General features: G+C 37.1%; 1 protein-coding gene across 1 annotated transcript in view; it reads right to left on the bottom strand.

The window, feature by feature from the left end:
* Positions 1-17563, bottom strand: part of LOC577899 (TPR repeat-containing protein DDB_G0287407) — a 32001-nt gene that overhangs the window by 13931 nt on the left and 507 nt on the right. The window contains exons 3-19 of the mRNA XM_030976089.1: positions 17078-17268; positions 16522-16787; positions 15729-15893; positions 14587-14729; positions 13681-13782; positions 12854-12968; positions 11930-12036; positions 8299-8397; positions 6701-6773; positions 5507-5604; positions 4928-5129; positions 4121-4351; positions 3364-3641; positions 2202-2372; positions 1418-1537; positions 760-897; positions 301-468 (exon numbers count right to left, since the gene is read on the bottom strand). Coding sequence (XP_030831949.1) covers positions 301-468; positions 760-897; positions 1418-1537; positions 2202-2372; positions 3364-3641; positions 4121-4351; positions 4928-5129; positions 5507-5604; positions 6701-6773; positions 8299-8397; positions 11930-12036; positions 12854-12968; positions 13681-13782; positions 14587-14729; positions 15729-15893; positions 16522-16787; positions 17078-17268 — 2667 coding nt within the window. The remainder of the gene's footprint in view (positions 1-300; positions 469-759; positions 898-1417; positions 1538-2201; positions 2373-3363; positions 3642-4120; positions 4352-4927; positions 5130-5506; positions 5605-6700; positions 6774-8298; positions 8398-11929; positions 12037-12853; positions 12969-13680; positions 13783-14586; positions 14730-15728; positions 15894-16521; positions 16788-17077; positions 17269-17563) is intronic.

Raw genomic sequence — 17563 nt, 5'->3', positions numbered from 1 at the left:
TATGGGAGCAACCTTTCAAACACAAACCGATTTTTTTTTTTTTTTGGGGGGGGGGGTGAGAGATCTACCTATGCTCCATTAAAGTAAAAATTTGCCTCCTGTGTGAAAAAGTGGAGTGAATGGTTTTCCACTGAACTAAAATAAATGTTACATTAGGAAAAGGAAACAGCAAACCCCCGTGCAATCTAAATGCAATCTTTGAACTATGCAATGACTACAGTTTTGGAAAATCTTTGTTGGTTCCTAAGTAACTACTCACTGTTATTATCCTTGTTTAGTTTACTTCATATGACCCCTTACCTCTGGTTTCTGAGCAAAGTAGTTGTCGATGTAATCAAAGTACTCCTGTCGTCCGATGTAGACGCGTCGTCTAGCGTTGGCGAAGGCATCATGTGCTTCTGACTCTCTCTGTAGAGCTGTAAGGTTGGTGCCAGGTGGGAAATCCTCATTGATGCACTTGATCAAATCCTAGGTTACGGAGTCAGTTTGGTAGTCAATTAAGCTCTTGATTGTGGGTGTTTTTATTGTCATATCAATTGCTGATTTATGCCTGCTTCTTTAGGGTTAATAATATATCATAGTTAAGACTAAACAATACTACACTGCAAAGATATGTGCGCACATATTCTTTTTGTTTAATAAATGTAGAAATGCTCCAAGGGAGCTAGAGATGATTTACACTTCTGTATAGGCTTCAACTCTTAATTACCATGCCAGTGAACAAAATTAAAAGGCACTATAAATCTCCTATATGCCAACCTCTTTGATCATTGATGCAGCATCAACAGCACTGACATAGGTCCTTTTAGTGTGTCCGGACTCTGCAACAGAATTCCTCAGCTTGGTTTGCAGATCAAAGTGCCACTGTGTTTCTCCTTTCACATTCTTTCTATCTTCCTACAAGTCGGAGATAAGTTCACATCGGAATATAACATACATTCAAATTTTATGCATCCGAGTTCATTGAAAACTTTTGGGAATCTTTGCTTGCAGAAATATATTTCTTTAACTTTTCTTCTCTATCTTTTGTAAATCTATCTTTATTTATGATTAATTGACAGCTTCCAATTTTATTTTGCTCACATTTCAAACAAATTTGGATCGGTGTTGCAAAAATGTACATTTATACAGACTATCTATTAAAAAAAGGCCAATCGATAGGGTCAGGACATAAATAATTAAAGAAAAAACGTTTGTTAGGTGAGAAGCAGAGAAGATGGAAGCAGGGAGGCAATGGCAAGGCTACATTACATCTTGATGTCTGTATATCTGTATTGACTGATCCGGATAAGAAGAAAGAAAATATTTTAGAGAGTGTCCAAACATCCACCATTCCCTAACCTGCCCCCTAGTTTACCCTGAAAGCTGGTTCATGAGGACTATTACAAATCTTGCTCATAGATGGAACGGCCCTTACCTCAGTCTCCACAGGGGGCGGAAGGTCTTCTCTTTTCACCATCGGCTTACGAAGGTAGAAGAAGATGCGTTCCTTCTTGATCTCTTTGTGTTTTCTCATCGCCCCGTACATCACCTCGAGCTGACATTGGGAGAGATTTAACTCACATAATGACATAATAATAATATACCGTACTTATATAGCGCATATCACAATGTGTCTCCATGCGCTGTAAGAAAGAGTAAGAGGGAAAGGTGGATAGAGTAACATAAGAAGAGTGACGTATGCTCAACTTACTTCCTCTCATTAGCATTGGAAAATATTCTTGAAAAGAAATGTTTCAAGAAGCATCTTAATGTTGTCAACAGTACCACAGATTTTTAGATTTTTCGGTAGTTTATTCCAAAGTTCGGCCCATGCAACCTGAAAAGAGTGAGGCCCGTAGAATTTAGTATTTATTTGTGGAATGGTGAGGAGAGACTTTTGGGAGGATCTGAGGGTTCTGTTTAGAACATATTGGGTAAGTAATTCCATCGAATAAGTAGGAGCCAAACCTTTGAATGCAACTAGCCTCATGCATGTATATGATGACATAACTTACAACCTAAAATAGACATACCAGAGTCTATTTCAGTAGGGACAAATAATTGGGGAAAATGTCTCCTCTGATGAATATTGAAATGTGCCGTTACTGTCCATTTACAAAGCAAGTATACACAGTATATTTCACAAAAACATATGTCTAAAATAAAATTCCATTATTTTCTTTATATATAGTGAGATGTAGAGTATAAAGTTTTTTTACCTGTGTGACACTAGAGTTGAAACGGTAATCATCAACCCACTTGAACTGACGGTAGGCATCAACTACAGTGTCATAGCTCTTGTCTAGAAGCTCATCTTTGAACTTACTGGACTGGCTCCAGCCAAAGCGATCCCCCATCATGCAGATGAAGTATGGACGACACTTGTCAATCTGTAGGGGTCATTGCAAGTCACAGAGACATTATCAATAGTAATCCCAGGGGGGTGTTTAACAAAGATCCTAAGTTGAACTTATCTCTAATTTGGACTTAAAAATTATGGAAAGCCATTAGCATTCTTGAAAATATTTTGCAAAAGTTATTTTAAAAGGCATAAAATGTTGATTCAAATCATTTATATTTTTTATTACCATGAGAGATTTCATGTTCTTGATGTGGAATTTATGAAAAGTCTAAAATACTTGAATTTTTGTGTTGAATATATTTCATTATAAGGCTACAATTGGCTCTCCATCATATTTAAGTCCAACTTAGAGTTAAGTGCAACTTAGGATCTTTGTGAAACACCCCCAGGATAGATAGAAAATAGTGAAAAGTACACTCTGCACCCTCGATCCTTCTCACTAGGAATAGATTCTTTCACAATCACCACCACACATCATCATTAGCATCATCATCACCACCATCACCATCATCACCACCATCACCATCATCAGCCCCACTATCAACACCATCATCACCACCACCATCACCAACATCAACACCATCAACATCACCATGATCAACACCATCATCACCATGATCAACACCATCATCATTACTATCACCATCATCATTACCACCATCATTACCACCATCATTACCACTATCATCAACACCATCAACACCATCATCATCATCACCATCATCACCATCATCACCATCATCATTACCATCATCACTATCATCATCATCACCATCATCATTACCATCATCACTATCATCATCATCACCATCATCATCACCAACATCATCATCATCAACATCATCATAGTAACAATTCCTACCATCACGTCTGTTTTTCAAGAGTGCAATAAAATGAACAAAAGAGGATACAATAAATACAATAAATACCATAGGATAATGAAGATATAAGTGAGGGAACATTATATGCATATAAATCAAATTCTTTATTTGTTTGATAGAAACTTTTTGAAAAGTTACCTCTCGTAGACATATCTCAATGGTCCTCCCTCCCTTAGATTGCTGCTCTGTGATCCCCCATCGAAGGTCAACGTAGGTGAAGAAGACCCCCCGATCCAGACAAAGTCGATTCAGCTCACGGAACACCTTCTTGATGATCAACTCTCTCTCCTCCTCAAAGTCTCGGAACGTACTGGAAACGAAGACTCGGATCTCACGCTTCACTGTTTTCTTCTTCACAATGATCATAGGTTGGATGACCTCTTCTGGTTTGACCTGTTTATCCTTGGCAGCTTCATCTTGGAGGTGAAAAATGCAATCAAAGAGGGTCTTGAAATATAGGGTAGATCAGGGTTTATCAGGGTAATGCTACAGACAACAGATAACACTGACAGTTTCCTGGGTTTTGTTTCGAACTAAAACAGTCACTTGCTTTGCGAAAATTTTGCAATAATAATAGTGGTGGCTTCTTATATAGTGCACATATCTGTCACGTTGTGAAGCTCCTGGCACTGCCTTGATTATTTACCTTGGCTTTAGCAAGGCGGCCAACATGGCGCTCTGGCATTTCAAGGAATAAATTCCTGCCCGGTACCCATTTATCACACCTGGGTTGTGTGTGGCAAATGTAGATCAATGTCTTGCCAAAGGACATTAGTGCCATGGGAGATTTTCAGGGGCAAAGTTGAGCAACAAATACCCCGTTTGTAAACTAAGAAGCACAAAAAGGGGTTAAGATTCTTTAAAGCATGAACATATTTTAATCTTTGATGCTTACCACCTGGTTTATCAGCTTCTGATGAGGTGAGCATGAACTTCAGGGAATCTCGGTGCTCCTCTTGCAGGTGGCGTAAGAAAGAAGTGACACCTTGCTTCCTCTCCTCGGCCGTACTCGTCTCGACATCTGAATATTCATCTCCGCTTGCCGGGCTGATTTCACTCTTGACGCGCAACACACCAGCGGATATCCAGGCCCCGAAAGCTCCTGCCCAGCTCTTGTCGTCCTCACCTAAAACCATCAAAGAGTACCAGAGACAAAAATGATTTTAATTATTCTCCGTCATGAAGCTCTGATTCATCGCTATTGTTACATGTATCTTTTCTTCAAATAAAGTCATTCATATGATGAGGTTTATGTTATTATTTATTTTCTTTGCACTCCTTGACTGTTAACTCAGAAAATGTCAGGTAAACATTTTGCTACACAATTTATAGCAAACATGGTTCAGGAGTCCCTTGTTATGTTCAAGAAAGAGTTGAATAAGGAAGAAGATGAAGGAAAAGAGACACATTCCCTGATATCTATAGCTCCATCCCAACTATATGTTTGAACTATAAATGGATATGTTTTTCTCTGTGAAACAGGAAGATATACCCCCATAGGGAAGTTATTCCAATAATTTTACAATGAAATGAGGCATTAAAAGTGAAAATCCAACTCTTAGTAATCAATTAATGATCAACTGTTCAAGTATGTGGTCATCACAAAAGGGGATAAAAACATATTATTCAACTCTACACAGATTACAAACGGGAATCATGTTGCATAAATGCAGTAAAAGAAAGATCAATACAAACATCTCACCGTGGCTTTCGAAGCAAACAGTTCTAACTCCTGGTCCATAGCCCTTGAAAGTAAAGCTCTCCCTGATCCACCCTGAAGTAGTGATGCTACCTTTACGTCCAGTCGTCTGTTTGACAATCACATTGTCACTTGCATCTAGGAGGGAGACCGTGAAGCTGTAGAAGCCTCCTTTGCAACCTCCCTCATGGAAAGATTCAGATGCCTGTTCGGAGAAAAAGAAAAAGAAAAAATATCAAAATCAATAATAATAGTCTGTTCTTGTATGGCCCATAATAGTCTCTACGCGCTTCCAAAGAGCTTTGGAAATTGTTATTCTAGCTTTAGCTCCGGCTACCGATATTGGCACGCAGTGCATTTTAAGGAATACGCAGAAATTTTCTCTCTGAGTGCAACCCACACTAAGATTAGCATTGTAATGCAAATTAGATCGCAACGGTAGCCTGTACGAAGAGGGTCACAGCTCATTTAAATACTCTGTAGTCAGCACTTGCGTCGCCTTGCGAAAACTCCAAAATGATAATAATGACAACAGCATGGCAATGATAATCATGATGATAGAGATGGTTATGTTGTTGATACCTGAATTTCAGGTGCCGAGTCCAAATGCGCATCTGTAAAATGCTGAGTCAGATTGACATCTTGAGATTTGTTGCATTCCATATATGATGTCATAAACTCTGCAATCAAGAAATAAAGAAAGGGTATTTCAGTCTCCCCGTTGGTGGTCGGGTGTTTTTAGTGGTTGTCAGATAGTGTAGATGAGACCTGACTTATGGTCGCTCGTTTGTATATGGGTAGGGTTGGGGTCGGTGGGGATCCTCTGTTTCACCTTATTTTTGTCTCGGGATCTTCGTTCTTGAAAAATATTATTTTGTAACGTTTTCAATTTTCTGTCTATTTTGGTTTTATTTTGTATTTAATTATTTTATTGTTATTGCTTTATTCTAGTCAGTGAATTTGTTTCTTATTATGTAAATTATTTGTAAATATTGTGATTTCTTTTGATTTTCCAATAAAAACACAGATTTAAAAGGTAAAAAAGAAGAAAAGAGTATCACGCCCTTAGTGCAGTAAACAATGTATGTTCTTAAACCAATAACCTTACAAAATTAGGTTCTAAATGAATCAAGGCCTCTGAATATGGAACAAACATGTATGGCAATATTGTATTTTTGTTTTTAAACAAAGTGTCAAGTATAAGTTTCCATAATGATTCTCTTAAACCTTGCCCCCCCCCCACCCCCTTCGGGAAAGTTCTTATACACAAGTTTGTTGTTGAATATCATGTGGTACAAATTACCCCTAGAATCTGCAGATCATCTCAACATGCAGAGGAGTCACTGTGTGAAGTGTAGAAAAGTCACTCCCATAGTGATTAAAATGAATAACTTTGCTTTACCCTCCTAAAAGCATACATACTTCCACCTGTGTATTATGAAAAGCACTTTATGGTGAATTTCAAATTGACTAATTACATCACTTTTTATGAGCACCTAACAAGTATTAATTGCTGTGGGTTTTACAAAGTTTGTTCAAATTACCTTTGTCTGCTCATGTGCAGATTGCATCCACAAAGTGGTTTAATTGAAAAAGGTATCTCCTACGATTTACCAAGTAAAAATAGAAGTGTATTATAGCATTGTGAACAAAATATTACATACAAATACCATTTCATTTCCTGTTTCTGATGTTTTTTAAACCTCTAGTATGGTCTCAGTAAACTGGAATAGGATGGTATTGGATAAAATAGGTTTGACTCGCCCCATAACTTACTTTTCTCTGTGCCATCACCATTGTCATCAACCTTGAAGTCTCCACTAATATTCCAGTGACTCATATCCCCATTCTAAATGAAGAATTAATATATGATATAGATAAGTTCAAATAAAGATAAATAAACTAGGAGTTACTATCCCAAGAACATCTAGCAACTTATGACTACTATCCAAGAACATCTAGATCCTTAGGACAACTATCACAAGAACATCTACATCCTTAGAACAATTATCCCAAGAACATCTACATCCTTAGGACAACTATCCCAAGAACATCTACATCCTAAGGACAACTATCCCAATAACATTACATCCTAAGGACAACTATCCCAAGACAGGACAACTATCTCATGATCATCTACATCCTTAGGACAACTATCCCAATAACATTACATCCTAAGGACAACTATCCCAATAACATTACATCCTAAGGACAACTATCCCAAGAACATCTACATCCTAAGGACAACTATCCCAATAACATTACATCCTAAGGACAACTATCCCAAGACATTTACATCCTTAGGACAACTATCTCATGATCATCTACATCCTTAGGACAACTATCCCAATAACATTACATCCTAAGGACAACTATCCCAATAACATTACATCCTAAGGACAACTATCCCAAGAACATCTACATCTTTAGGACAACTATCCCAAGAACATCTACATCCTAAGGACAACTATCCCAATAACATTACATCCTAAGGACAACTATCCCAAGAACATCTACATCCTAAGGACAACTATCCCAAGAACATCTACATCCTAAGGACAACTATCCCAATAACATTTACATCCTTAGGACAACTATCCCAAGAACATCTACATCCTAAGGACAACTATCCCAATAACATTACATCCTAAGGACAACTATCCCAAGACATTTACATCCTTAGGACAACTATCTCATGATCATCTACATCCTTAGGAATATCCTAAGAAGAAAAACAAATAGTAAACAGGTCTGCATGTGCTTGATTAGTTAGTTGTCTGAGGGTAAACTTGGGGTGTTTTACAAAGATCCTAAGTTGAACTTTTCTCTAAGTTAGACTTAACAATAATGGAAAGCTGTTAGCATCTTTGAAAATATTTTGTAGAAGTTATTTTAAAAGGCATAAAATGTTGAATCAAATCATTCATATTATTAGTTATCAAGGAGATTTCATGTTCTCGATGTGGAATTCATGAAAAGTCTAAAATACTTGAATTTTTGAATATATTTTATTTTAAGGCAACAAATGGCTCTCCATAATGTTAAGTCCAACTTAAAGTCGATCTCAGTCTTTGTGAAACACTCCCCAGGGGTAATAAACAAGGATGACAATGTCAAAGAGGTATAGTATCGGGGGGGGGGGGGAGGTTGAATTGTCCTGTGGGGTTTTTGTCCAAATGGTAGAGAGGGCTCTCATCATTACCTTGGAAGACCCCTTAAACCTTTATTTTCTTCCAACTTCTTAACCTGTTGACTACTGAATTGTATAGGTCCCATAGGCTTTACACAGGGACAACCAGGTTCCCGTAGGCAGAGGGTTAACTGTTAAACTTGATACAAATCATATTTTAGGTGATTGGTACACTTTAACTCACCTCCCCCGATGCATTTTCAAGAAGGTTTTTAGACCAGCCGGCAATCTTCATCTCCTTCAGAGAGAATGTACGATTCAACGGCAGCAACTTATCAGCAAGCTGAATATATTGAGAGAGCATATAGGAAAAAACCATGTTTTAAAAAACATGTTAACAAGAACATTTACATTTACATTTACTCAAAGTTATTAATGATATTATGTTGTTAAAATTCTGGAGAGATATTTGTGAATTTTGTTTTGTATAGCGCCTTGAGTAAGTTATTAGATAAGTGCGCTTTGAAGGTATGTATTGCAATGACGACCTTCGTCATTGCCTTGTTTTCGTTCACATTATTAATATTCTTACTTCTTCTTCCTCTTCTTCTTGTCGTCCGGAATCCCATTCATTTTGCACGTAGTGCTTGTTATTCCTATCCAGGTCCTTTTCTCTTGCTCGATTCCTTACAAACTTCGTAGGCGTAATCTCTGATATCCAATCTAGGTCACCTACTTTTTCGTTTTCTGAAATCACTCATGCATAAACGTCCAGGCGCCATTTTGTCCGTTTCTGGTCCATTTTAAGGCCTTTCTTTCTTCCTTCCCATCTCCACTATCCTAGATCCTACAAACTTCTAACAAATTCCTCTAGTTAGTCTGAGAGATGTTCTTTCATCTGCGACACATAACTTGACCTTCAAAATGCCATCTTCGTACTCAAAATTCAAATCTGAAACTGTCTCCGTCAAAAATCTGTCAAATTCTTGAAAAATGGACCCCTAAAAATCTAAAACTGCCATAACTTTCTCATATTAATTCCGTTTTGTGTTTAAATTTTACATTATCCTTATCTTATAATTGCTAATAGCCATGCCAAATTTCATGCTCCAATGACTATGCAAAACATAAATAGCGCCCTCTAAAGTTCTGGGAATTGGCTTTCTTTCTGTGGCCGTATCTCCATAATGGTTTTGCAAACCCGTACCCTTTTTTGGATTTAGATAGTTGAAGATATGCCCTTTCCAGCCATATACAAAATTATATACCCTAACACTGACCAAATTTGAGAAAAATGCCCTCCAAATTCGCCATTTTCAAGAAAATTCCAAAATAACTTCAACTGGCTCTAAATTGGCGATCTTTATACCTACATCAATGAAACTTGGCAGACATATGTATCCATATACGTGACAACTGTCTGCCAAGTTTAGTAAAATTCGAATATGTCAGCGCAAAGTTATCGCCAAAAATGATGAATTTACTATGCATTACGTAATAGCGCGTTTAATGCGTACAATACATTGCGCGCAGATAATAATGGTGTCGAACTGACCGCAATGAACTGCCCTTTCGAATGATACCAAGTATAGTATATGTTCACACAGAAAATTGTGAGTAAATCGCATTTGAACAAAGGTCACTACACGAATTCCGCCGAGTTTCCGCCCGAATCTAAAACGTATTGGCTATGACGTAATTTTTAAGACTGCTTTTCACCCCTTAAACGTCCTTGTTTTTCCTTGAAAATTTGCAGTGACATGCCAAGTTCCAATACGCAGGGCACCTCCTGGCCGGATTTTTGAAATTGGTCAAGGGGGCCATTTTAGACGCCATTTTGTCTTAGAAATCTATTTTACATCACGTGTTTCGATAGGATTATCATAGAAAAAAAAAAGTGGTTTTCAATAACAACCATGAAATTCTCTTTCTAATGATACCAAATACGGCCCATAAGGAGACATAAAGAGAGAGAGAAAAAAAAACAATTTAACTCCGGTCATAATACAGATCCTGTACGTTTTCCGCTCATGCATTACACGCATTGTCTATGGGGCATATCGGGTTCACGCTTTTGACCCCCAGAACGATCTGTATTGCAATGACGAACATGCACCAAATCCCCTTGGTTTTTGCACGCAGTGCTTGCGAGCCCTTTCTACGTCCTTTCCCCTATTCCAATTTCTTTCAAACTTCGTAGGCATAGTCACTACCATCCCATCAAGGTCACTGTTGAGGCCTTTCTTTCGCCCTACCTATCTCCAATATCACAGAAGCTACAGACTTCGTACAAATTGCTCTGGATAGGGCGAGAGAAGCTCTTTCGTTTGACAGGTAGAAACATGGCGTCATTGCACGCACATCGTTGTGACACGATTGCATTTCTAGTTATTATTATTATTATGATGATGATATAAAACAAGTCTCCAGGCAAAAATGATTTGCAAGTTAATATTAAGTTAGATGTAAGCTTATGGTTTAAGATGTAAGAGGCTATAGTCCAGAATTAGTTCAGAATGTGGATTTCAGTTAAAGCTACGGTCACAAAGGTTCGTAGGATGCGTTCGTACAAATCTCCGTTTTTCTATTGTCTTTCCGAATTTCCATTGTCTGAAAATCGTTCGTACGGCGTTCTTAGCAGTTCGTAATGGCATTTGTGACCGAGGCTTTAGATATAGATTACCAGCTGTAGTATAGACCATTTTCTGATGTAATATGGTTATTTATATAGCGCCGGTATCCGTCAGGTTCTGACGCTCATGGCGCTTTACACATATTACCCTGGTCGTAGCAGAGCTGCCAAAGTAACTAGCGCTCAAGCATATCAGGTACCCATTTACACCTGGGTGGAGAGTGGCAAATGTAGATCAATGTCTTGCCAAAGGACATCAGTGCTGCGGCGGGACTTGAACCCCGTACCTTGTGATCTGCAGTCGGGTGACTTATCCACTAGTCCACAACACCTCTACAAATTTAATGCTCAAATCTTTGTTAAGTACCATGTTACAAATTATTTTATTTACCTGTTATGAATAGTTGTATTTCAATAGTAAGAAAGCAAATTGCATACATTAGTCGCTGCTAGGTCGGGCAAACTTTATGGCTCATCCTACCTAACAGCACGTAATGTACCCAATTTGCATTCTGACTTTTGAAATACATATATTTATATAAACAGGTGAATGAAGTAATTTGTAATGAGGCACATACTATATATTTTTGTATTAATTTGTATTACATTACAAAAATGACCTTTGACATGCACACGTCTTCATTCAGTGCCTAAACAAGTAACATTCACCTGTTACGAAATACAATAGTTGGAATACAAATTGAATACATTGCAAGTTGTAAGGTAGGGCAAGCCATGATGTTTGCTCAGCCTCGAAACAACTGATATATGAAATTTAAATCCTGATTATTTAGATACAATAATATCTAACAGGTGAATGTCATAGGTAAATGCGTATTAATTTGAATACCTTTTGAAAATGGTTTATTATTGCTAGAGCATACAATTAACAACTAGATTATTCATACCCTTACCAAGTTTTGTAAGTTTTTAATTACGAGAAAAATTGATTTGTCCTGATTTATATTTCTTGATAATATGACATTTTAAGTTCATAAAGTATTCAACAACGGCCTTCAACCAGAACACCTTTCATTCTTGAGTTACCTTTACGAAAAACACAAAAACATTGAATTTACAAATGGTATGAATAAGTCAGTTGTTAACCATATGTCACAATCAATTCATAATTTTGCTTATTTAGTTTTTTGAAGAAAGACAATTTTTCTTTAATAGTCAAAATAACCAAAAACAAAAATGGAAATTCTAGGCAAGGCAAGAATCACTGACAGTGTTAGTATACCTCTTGCTTGATCTTGGTTTCCTTCTGCCTCTCTTCAGGAGTAAGAGTTGGCTCCTTAAAATCCTTGTCATAAACCAGGATTCCAGACAAGCAGACATCGTCTCCATCTAATGAGCATTAGAATTAAATGAAATATTATGTCTTATTTATAATAATAATAATGTATTCATTAGTGCAATTTCCATATGCATGTTCAAATGCGCTTTACAATTATATATTGTTTACAGAAGAGGTGAGTTTTGAGATATTTGTTGAAGGTATAAGACAGATTGTTGGTAAAGAAGAGAAATGTGTAGGTTATTCCACAGTTTGGAAGAAGCAGTTGTGAAGGCTCTATCACCAAGTGTGCATGGGTATATGACATTCTGGGAGATGGGTGGTTCAGCGTGATGCCTCAAGAGGAGCGAAGGGGGTAGCGGGATGGTTGCCTGATAGTTGTGAAAGATAAGTTATTTCTATTTATAGAAAGAAAGAGAAGAGAGGCTAGGGTGTAACAATTTTTTTAAAGAAGTAATCAATATCTGGTAGACTGTAGTATTGACAAAAAAATATAAAAAATATACATAATCCTCAAGCTTTTCAATAGAAATTACAATGTGCAATATTTGACTAGGAATCCGTAAATTTGTAAACAATGTGTAGTTGTCAATGGTGTGAGTCTTATTTGAATGCTGTAGGATGTGGAGTACCCCAGGGATCCATTCTTGGTCCATTTTTATTTCTCATTTATATGAAGGATATTTGTGCAACATCTCAAAAGGTGGAATATATTTTATATGCCAATGATACCGGGGTATGAATAAATCTCATAATCTCATTTTCTTTCATCCCCTTTTTTCTCTACCATTGTCCCTCTCTCTCTCTCTCTCTCTCTCTCTCTCTCTCTCTCCTTTCCTCTAAACATCTATGCTAATTTAAACTCACTTGTGCGGAAAGAGAGTGTGGTGTTTTCCTTCTCTACTTTGATCGGTACTTCACATGTCTTTGCCGTGGTTCCTACAGCGTGTATGTGGTCTTCACTTGTCAACTGATCAAGAATCTGCAAGAACATGGAGAGAAACGAGATGAAAAGGCATGAATAGCAAATATCAACCTCACCACTTTCACAATATGCCCCTGCAATTAACAAAATGAACATCTACCACTACTACTACTACTACTACTACTACTACTACTACTACTACTACTACTACTACTATTACTACTACTACTACTACAACTACTACTACTACTACTACTACTACTACTACTACTACTACTACTACTACTACTACTAATATTGCTACTGCTGCATGCTACTATATACTGGGGAGGTTATTTATGTATTTATTTTTTTCTTCTTCAAATTTTTGTCTCCATATATACAAGTGTCCCAAACTGCTCCGTATCATCTCGTTTCCATTTCATCATCTCCACCCAGCTCATGGCTCTTTTGTTCAATCTCATTATCTTTCATAACATTCTCACTGCCTTGACATGTTTATTCTAAGGCACTCCTATTGGTTCACATTTATTACTTTGGTTGTATTCATTTTTCTATGAATACTACCACTTCCACTAATGATATTGTTACCATTTTTATACCACTATGAGCTTTAAAAAACATATTTGAACTTTTTCCATTTATTATTTATTTTTTACTTATAAGTTTCACTTTAAACCAACAAGTATGATGGGAATAGACAGGGTGCTCTCCCCCCCCCCCCAAATTTAATTTGTTTCACCCTGTATGGGTTTGTTTTTAAACCGACCTGTGAAGTAAGCTCCGTGCTATCGTAATGGATGTACCCCTTGGTCATCCATCCACCCACAGTGTACAGACGCATCGTGTAGTCTCCTCCCGACAATGGCAACTATGAGGGGGGAAAAAAGAAAAAAAGATCATTGAAACGCAACCATTTTTGAAGCATTCAGTATACTTTTAACCATCAGTTCAAATAACTTAATTCATGAACAACATATAGGCACATGTTGTTATGACAGATCAAGTTTACAATAATATTACTTGACTGCATTTAGTAACTTTCTTACATACTTTTAAATATTTTCATCTCAAGTCGAAAATCCCATTTCATATCTCAATTTTATATAACTCATCATGTGAAAGGGTATCAATAAAGCAACAAAATATATCTCTCCTCTTTGGCATTTCTTTTTTTAGCTGCCCATATGATTTTGGACAGAATTTGCATATCGTGTTGAACCCCTACAGAATCATCAAAATTACATAAATGCTTGACATATCATATACTTTTATACCGTAGTATCTCTTTATTGTTTATTTTATTTTTTATTTTAGTGCAAATAACCTCTTTTTACAATATCTGACTTCATGTTCATGAAAACATTTTAATTATTTAATTTTTTAAAAGAAACCATGCTTTTTTTTTGTCCAAACATCAATAGACACAATATCAATTGTTGGGCTGCCTAGCTACTACACTGAAAAGTTTAGCAAAATGAACTCTAGGCGACTTAATCATTTATTCAACTTTAACTCTAACCTTTCCCCAAATCGACTTATAACTGAGGTTAGCAAACTAAAAGTACTTCAGCCTAATACTCTGCATGATTGCCAATTAATTATGGTAAATGTTTTTGTGCAACTCATACAGTAAGTGTTTTGTACAACTCTTATTGAGTTCTCTCATACTCACAGGAAACTTGATTTTATCATTAAAGCCATCGTGCGTACAGTTGTATGAGCTGAAGAGAAAGGAGTCATACGTGCTCGAAAGGAGGGAATGGAGGTTGCGGTCTTGAGCCGTGTGGGCGCTGAACTTGTGCATGCAATCCAGTCCTAAACAAATGAAAGCAACAGAAGAAACACATCCTAATTCTACAATTTAATACCTTCATCTATCTTACACATATATGTAACATTATAATAAAATTTACCAAAAATACATTTACGATGTCCCTACCTACCCTGTGTGTCTGGTGACAGATGTCCTAAAAGGTTGAGTTGTATAATAAACCAGATGGCAGTAACTTGACAAAAAAAGTCTTTCTTCAATAATAGAAAGAAATAACTGTGCATAAATTAAGTGCTTGAATCATTTGTTTTGCACACTGAATCAATAAGATATACTATTACCACCACCACTAAACAGAAAATAAAACAGCAAGCGTAAGAAATAGAGAGAAGTCGGAATTTACATGTTCCATGCATGGAGTCCAAATGTAATGTAAGCCTGCCAGCACACTAGGGTATGGCTAGAGCTATCAACGCAACGCTAGAGAGTAGGCTTACAGGTGTCCTGAACACATTAACATGACTGAAGTGCATACATACATCTCATTATATACAGTATGTTCTGAAAATAACATTCAAATGCGCTCTTTTGTATCATATGCCTTTTGTGCGATTATTCTTCTTTCAATTAAAAAAGCTCTTTACAAATGACTTTTTTGCTTCATTTTATGCATGTTTATCTCCACAATTAACCTCTGGTTACCAAATATTTGCATAATGACATCTAAATAAGTGGAATCCACTTTACTTTGCACATGTTTGATGTTCTATGCCTGGCAAGCCTTTAGCAAGCTCTTATTTCATCACAGACTTCTGTTGTTCAAAATGTTTGCAAAATATTATTATTTTAACATTCTTTGCTTGTCATATGACAGCCATTTTATGCTTATAACAATAATGCTCAAACCTTTTCTAGTCTATTTCAATTTTTAATCAATTATCATCATGACCAATTCCCTGAAAGATTTTTCTGAATTAGACCCCGTTCGAAAAGAGCTGCCCCTTAATACAAATTGTTTGTTCAAATCAGTTGAATTTACTTACCGCCCGTTTCAATGGGCTTGAACTGTGTCTGTGTGTCCACAAAGACGGCGCCATTGAGAGCGTGGTAGGCCGGACCACCACAGTTGAGAGCATAGGCTACCCCAGGAGGTTGCTTGATCACCTGATGAGGGGAACCCCCCAGTTCAATAGATACATCAGCTCCATCTGAGAGAAAGGGAGAGACGTATTAAAATACAAATTGAGAGGAATCCCCCTAGTTCAATAGATACATCAGCTCCATCTGAGAGAAAGGAAAAGACATATTGAAATACAAATTGAGGGGAATCCCCCGAGTTCAATAGATACATCAGCTCCATCTGAGAGAAAGGGAGAGACGTATTGAAATACAAATTGAGGGGAATCCCCCGAGTTCAATAGATACATCAGCTCCATCTGAGAGAAAGGGACAGACACATAATATATAAATTGAGAGGAATATCCCTAGTTCAAAAGATACATCAGCTCCATCTCAGAGAAAATGAAAGAACAAAGGGATGGCAAACCCTAACATTTCTGAGAGGCATACAAAGAAATTTAGCTCATTTTTTCAGTGCCATTATACCAACAAAAATTTATGTGACATTCAAAAACGTTATCACATTTTACAGGTACCTTTAAAAAGGGTAAAACACGAACACACACAGTTAAGAGGATATTGCTTTCTTCAGATACATTGCGAAACCCACTATGATTTGAAAAAGGGAGGGGGGCACCACCTAGTTGTGCCCTCTAAATTTGCAAGTGCTTTATCTAAAGATTCTAATACTTGAAAACTGAAAACAAATTTACTTACTTAAATCTTTCCGTAAGGCAAATGCTCGATAAACCTTTAGTCCTGGGCTCTTCTCCTTCTCAGTCAACCCCCTCTGGAAAGCCAATCTACCGTCAGGCTGTTCCATCCACTTTCCTCCCTCTACCTTTTGGACGGTGACCCCATCACAGGTCACTAAGACCTTGGTCATGTAGTCCACCCAGATGGTCAAGTTATCATCATCTATGATCAGACCTCCCTCTACGGTTTCTGAATCTCCCGTTGCAAGGCAGCCTTTTTGGAAACACCTGTGTCCATGGACAAATGTAAAACAAAACAAACAAGACTGTCAAATATTTTCATGGTGTTTAGTATAAATTACATTCTACTTTTATCACGTTTGATGAACTTTAACGACACACACTATTGTAGAGGTGTGCTGCTGGGGGAGGGGGGCTGGGGCATCCCCAATACTTTTCCCCCCAAGGATGCTGGGAAAAAACATCACCGGTATGTTAAGAGGGCACAAGTGACCCATACCCCCTGGAAACAAAGTAGCATTTTAGCACTCAAGTCTAACAAAATATGTATGCCATACCTTTCTTTTGGATCATGAACATCTTCTGGTATGTTTGTGAAGAGAGCATAGCGACACGGTCCATTTGGTCCAACAATCTGAAGGGCTCTCTTATCGGTCATTGAGATGGTCCATGCGTCTGCTGCAGATTTCATGACCCCTGACAAACCAGCGATATATGTAACACCAGCTTGACCTTTCATGAGGGTCACCTGAATATATCAAAAGCAGGAACAAAAACAATTGAGAATGTACAGTATGGTAATCTCGATGTTGGACCTATATTAAGGCTTGTGCATTTACATAAAAGCATGTTATTTTTACTGTAACAGATATTTTGCAAACTTTTGATTTTCTAATTCTAGTAATCTTCTAAAAATATCTATGAAAACGATACTTCAATCTAGTCTGATGAATATTCGAAAGAAAAAAATTACAATTATTACAGTCTATGAATAAGATTATTTATTATTCTGGATAAACAAGAAGCACTATCAGAGAGCCATG

Source organism: Strongylocentrotus purpuratus, unplaced genomic scaffold, assembly GCF_000002235.5.
Source record: "Strongylocentrotus purpuratus isolate Spur 01 unplaced genomic scaffold, Spur_5.0 spur5_scaffold_8, whole genome shotgun sequence".
NCBI classification, from domain to species: Eukaryota; Metazoa; Echinodermata; class Echinoidea; order Camarodonta; family Strongylocentrotidae; genus Strongylocentrotus; species Strongylocentrotus purpuratus.
This window is presented reverse-complemented; position numbering and strand designations above follow the sequence as displayed.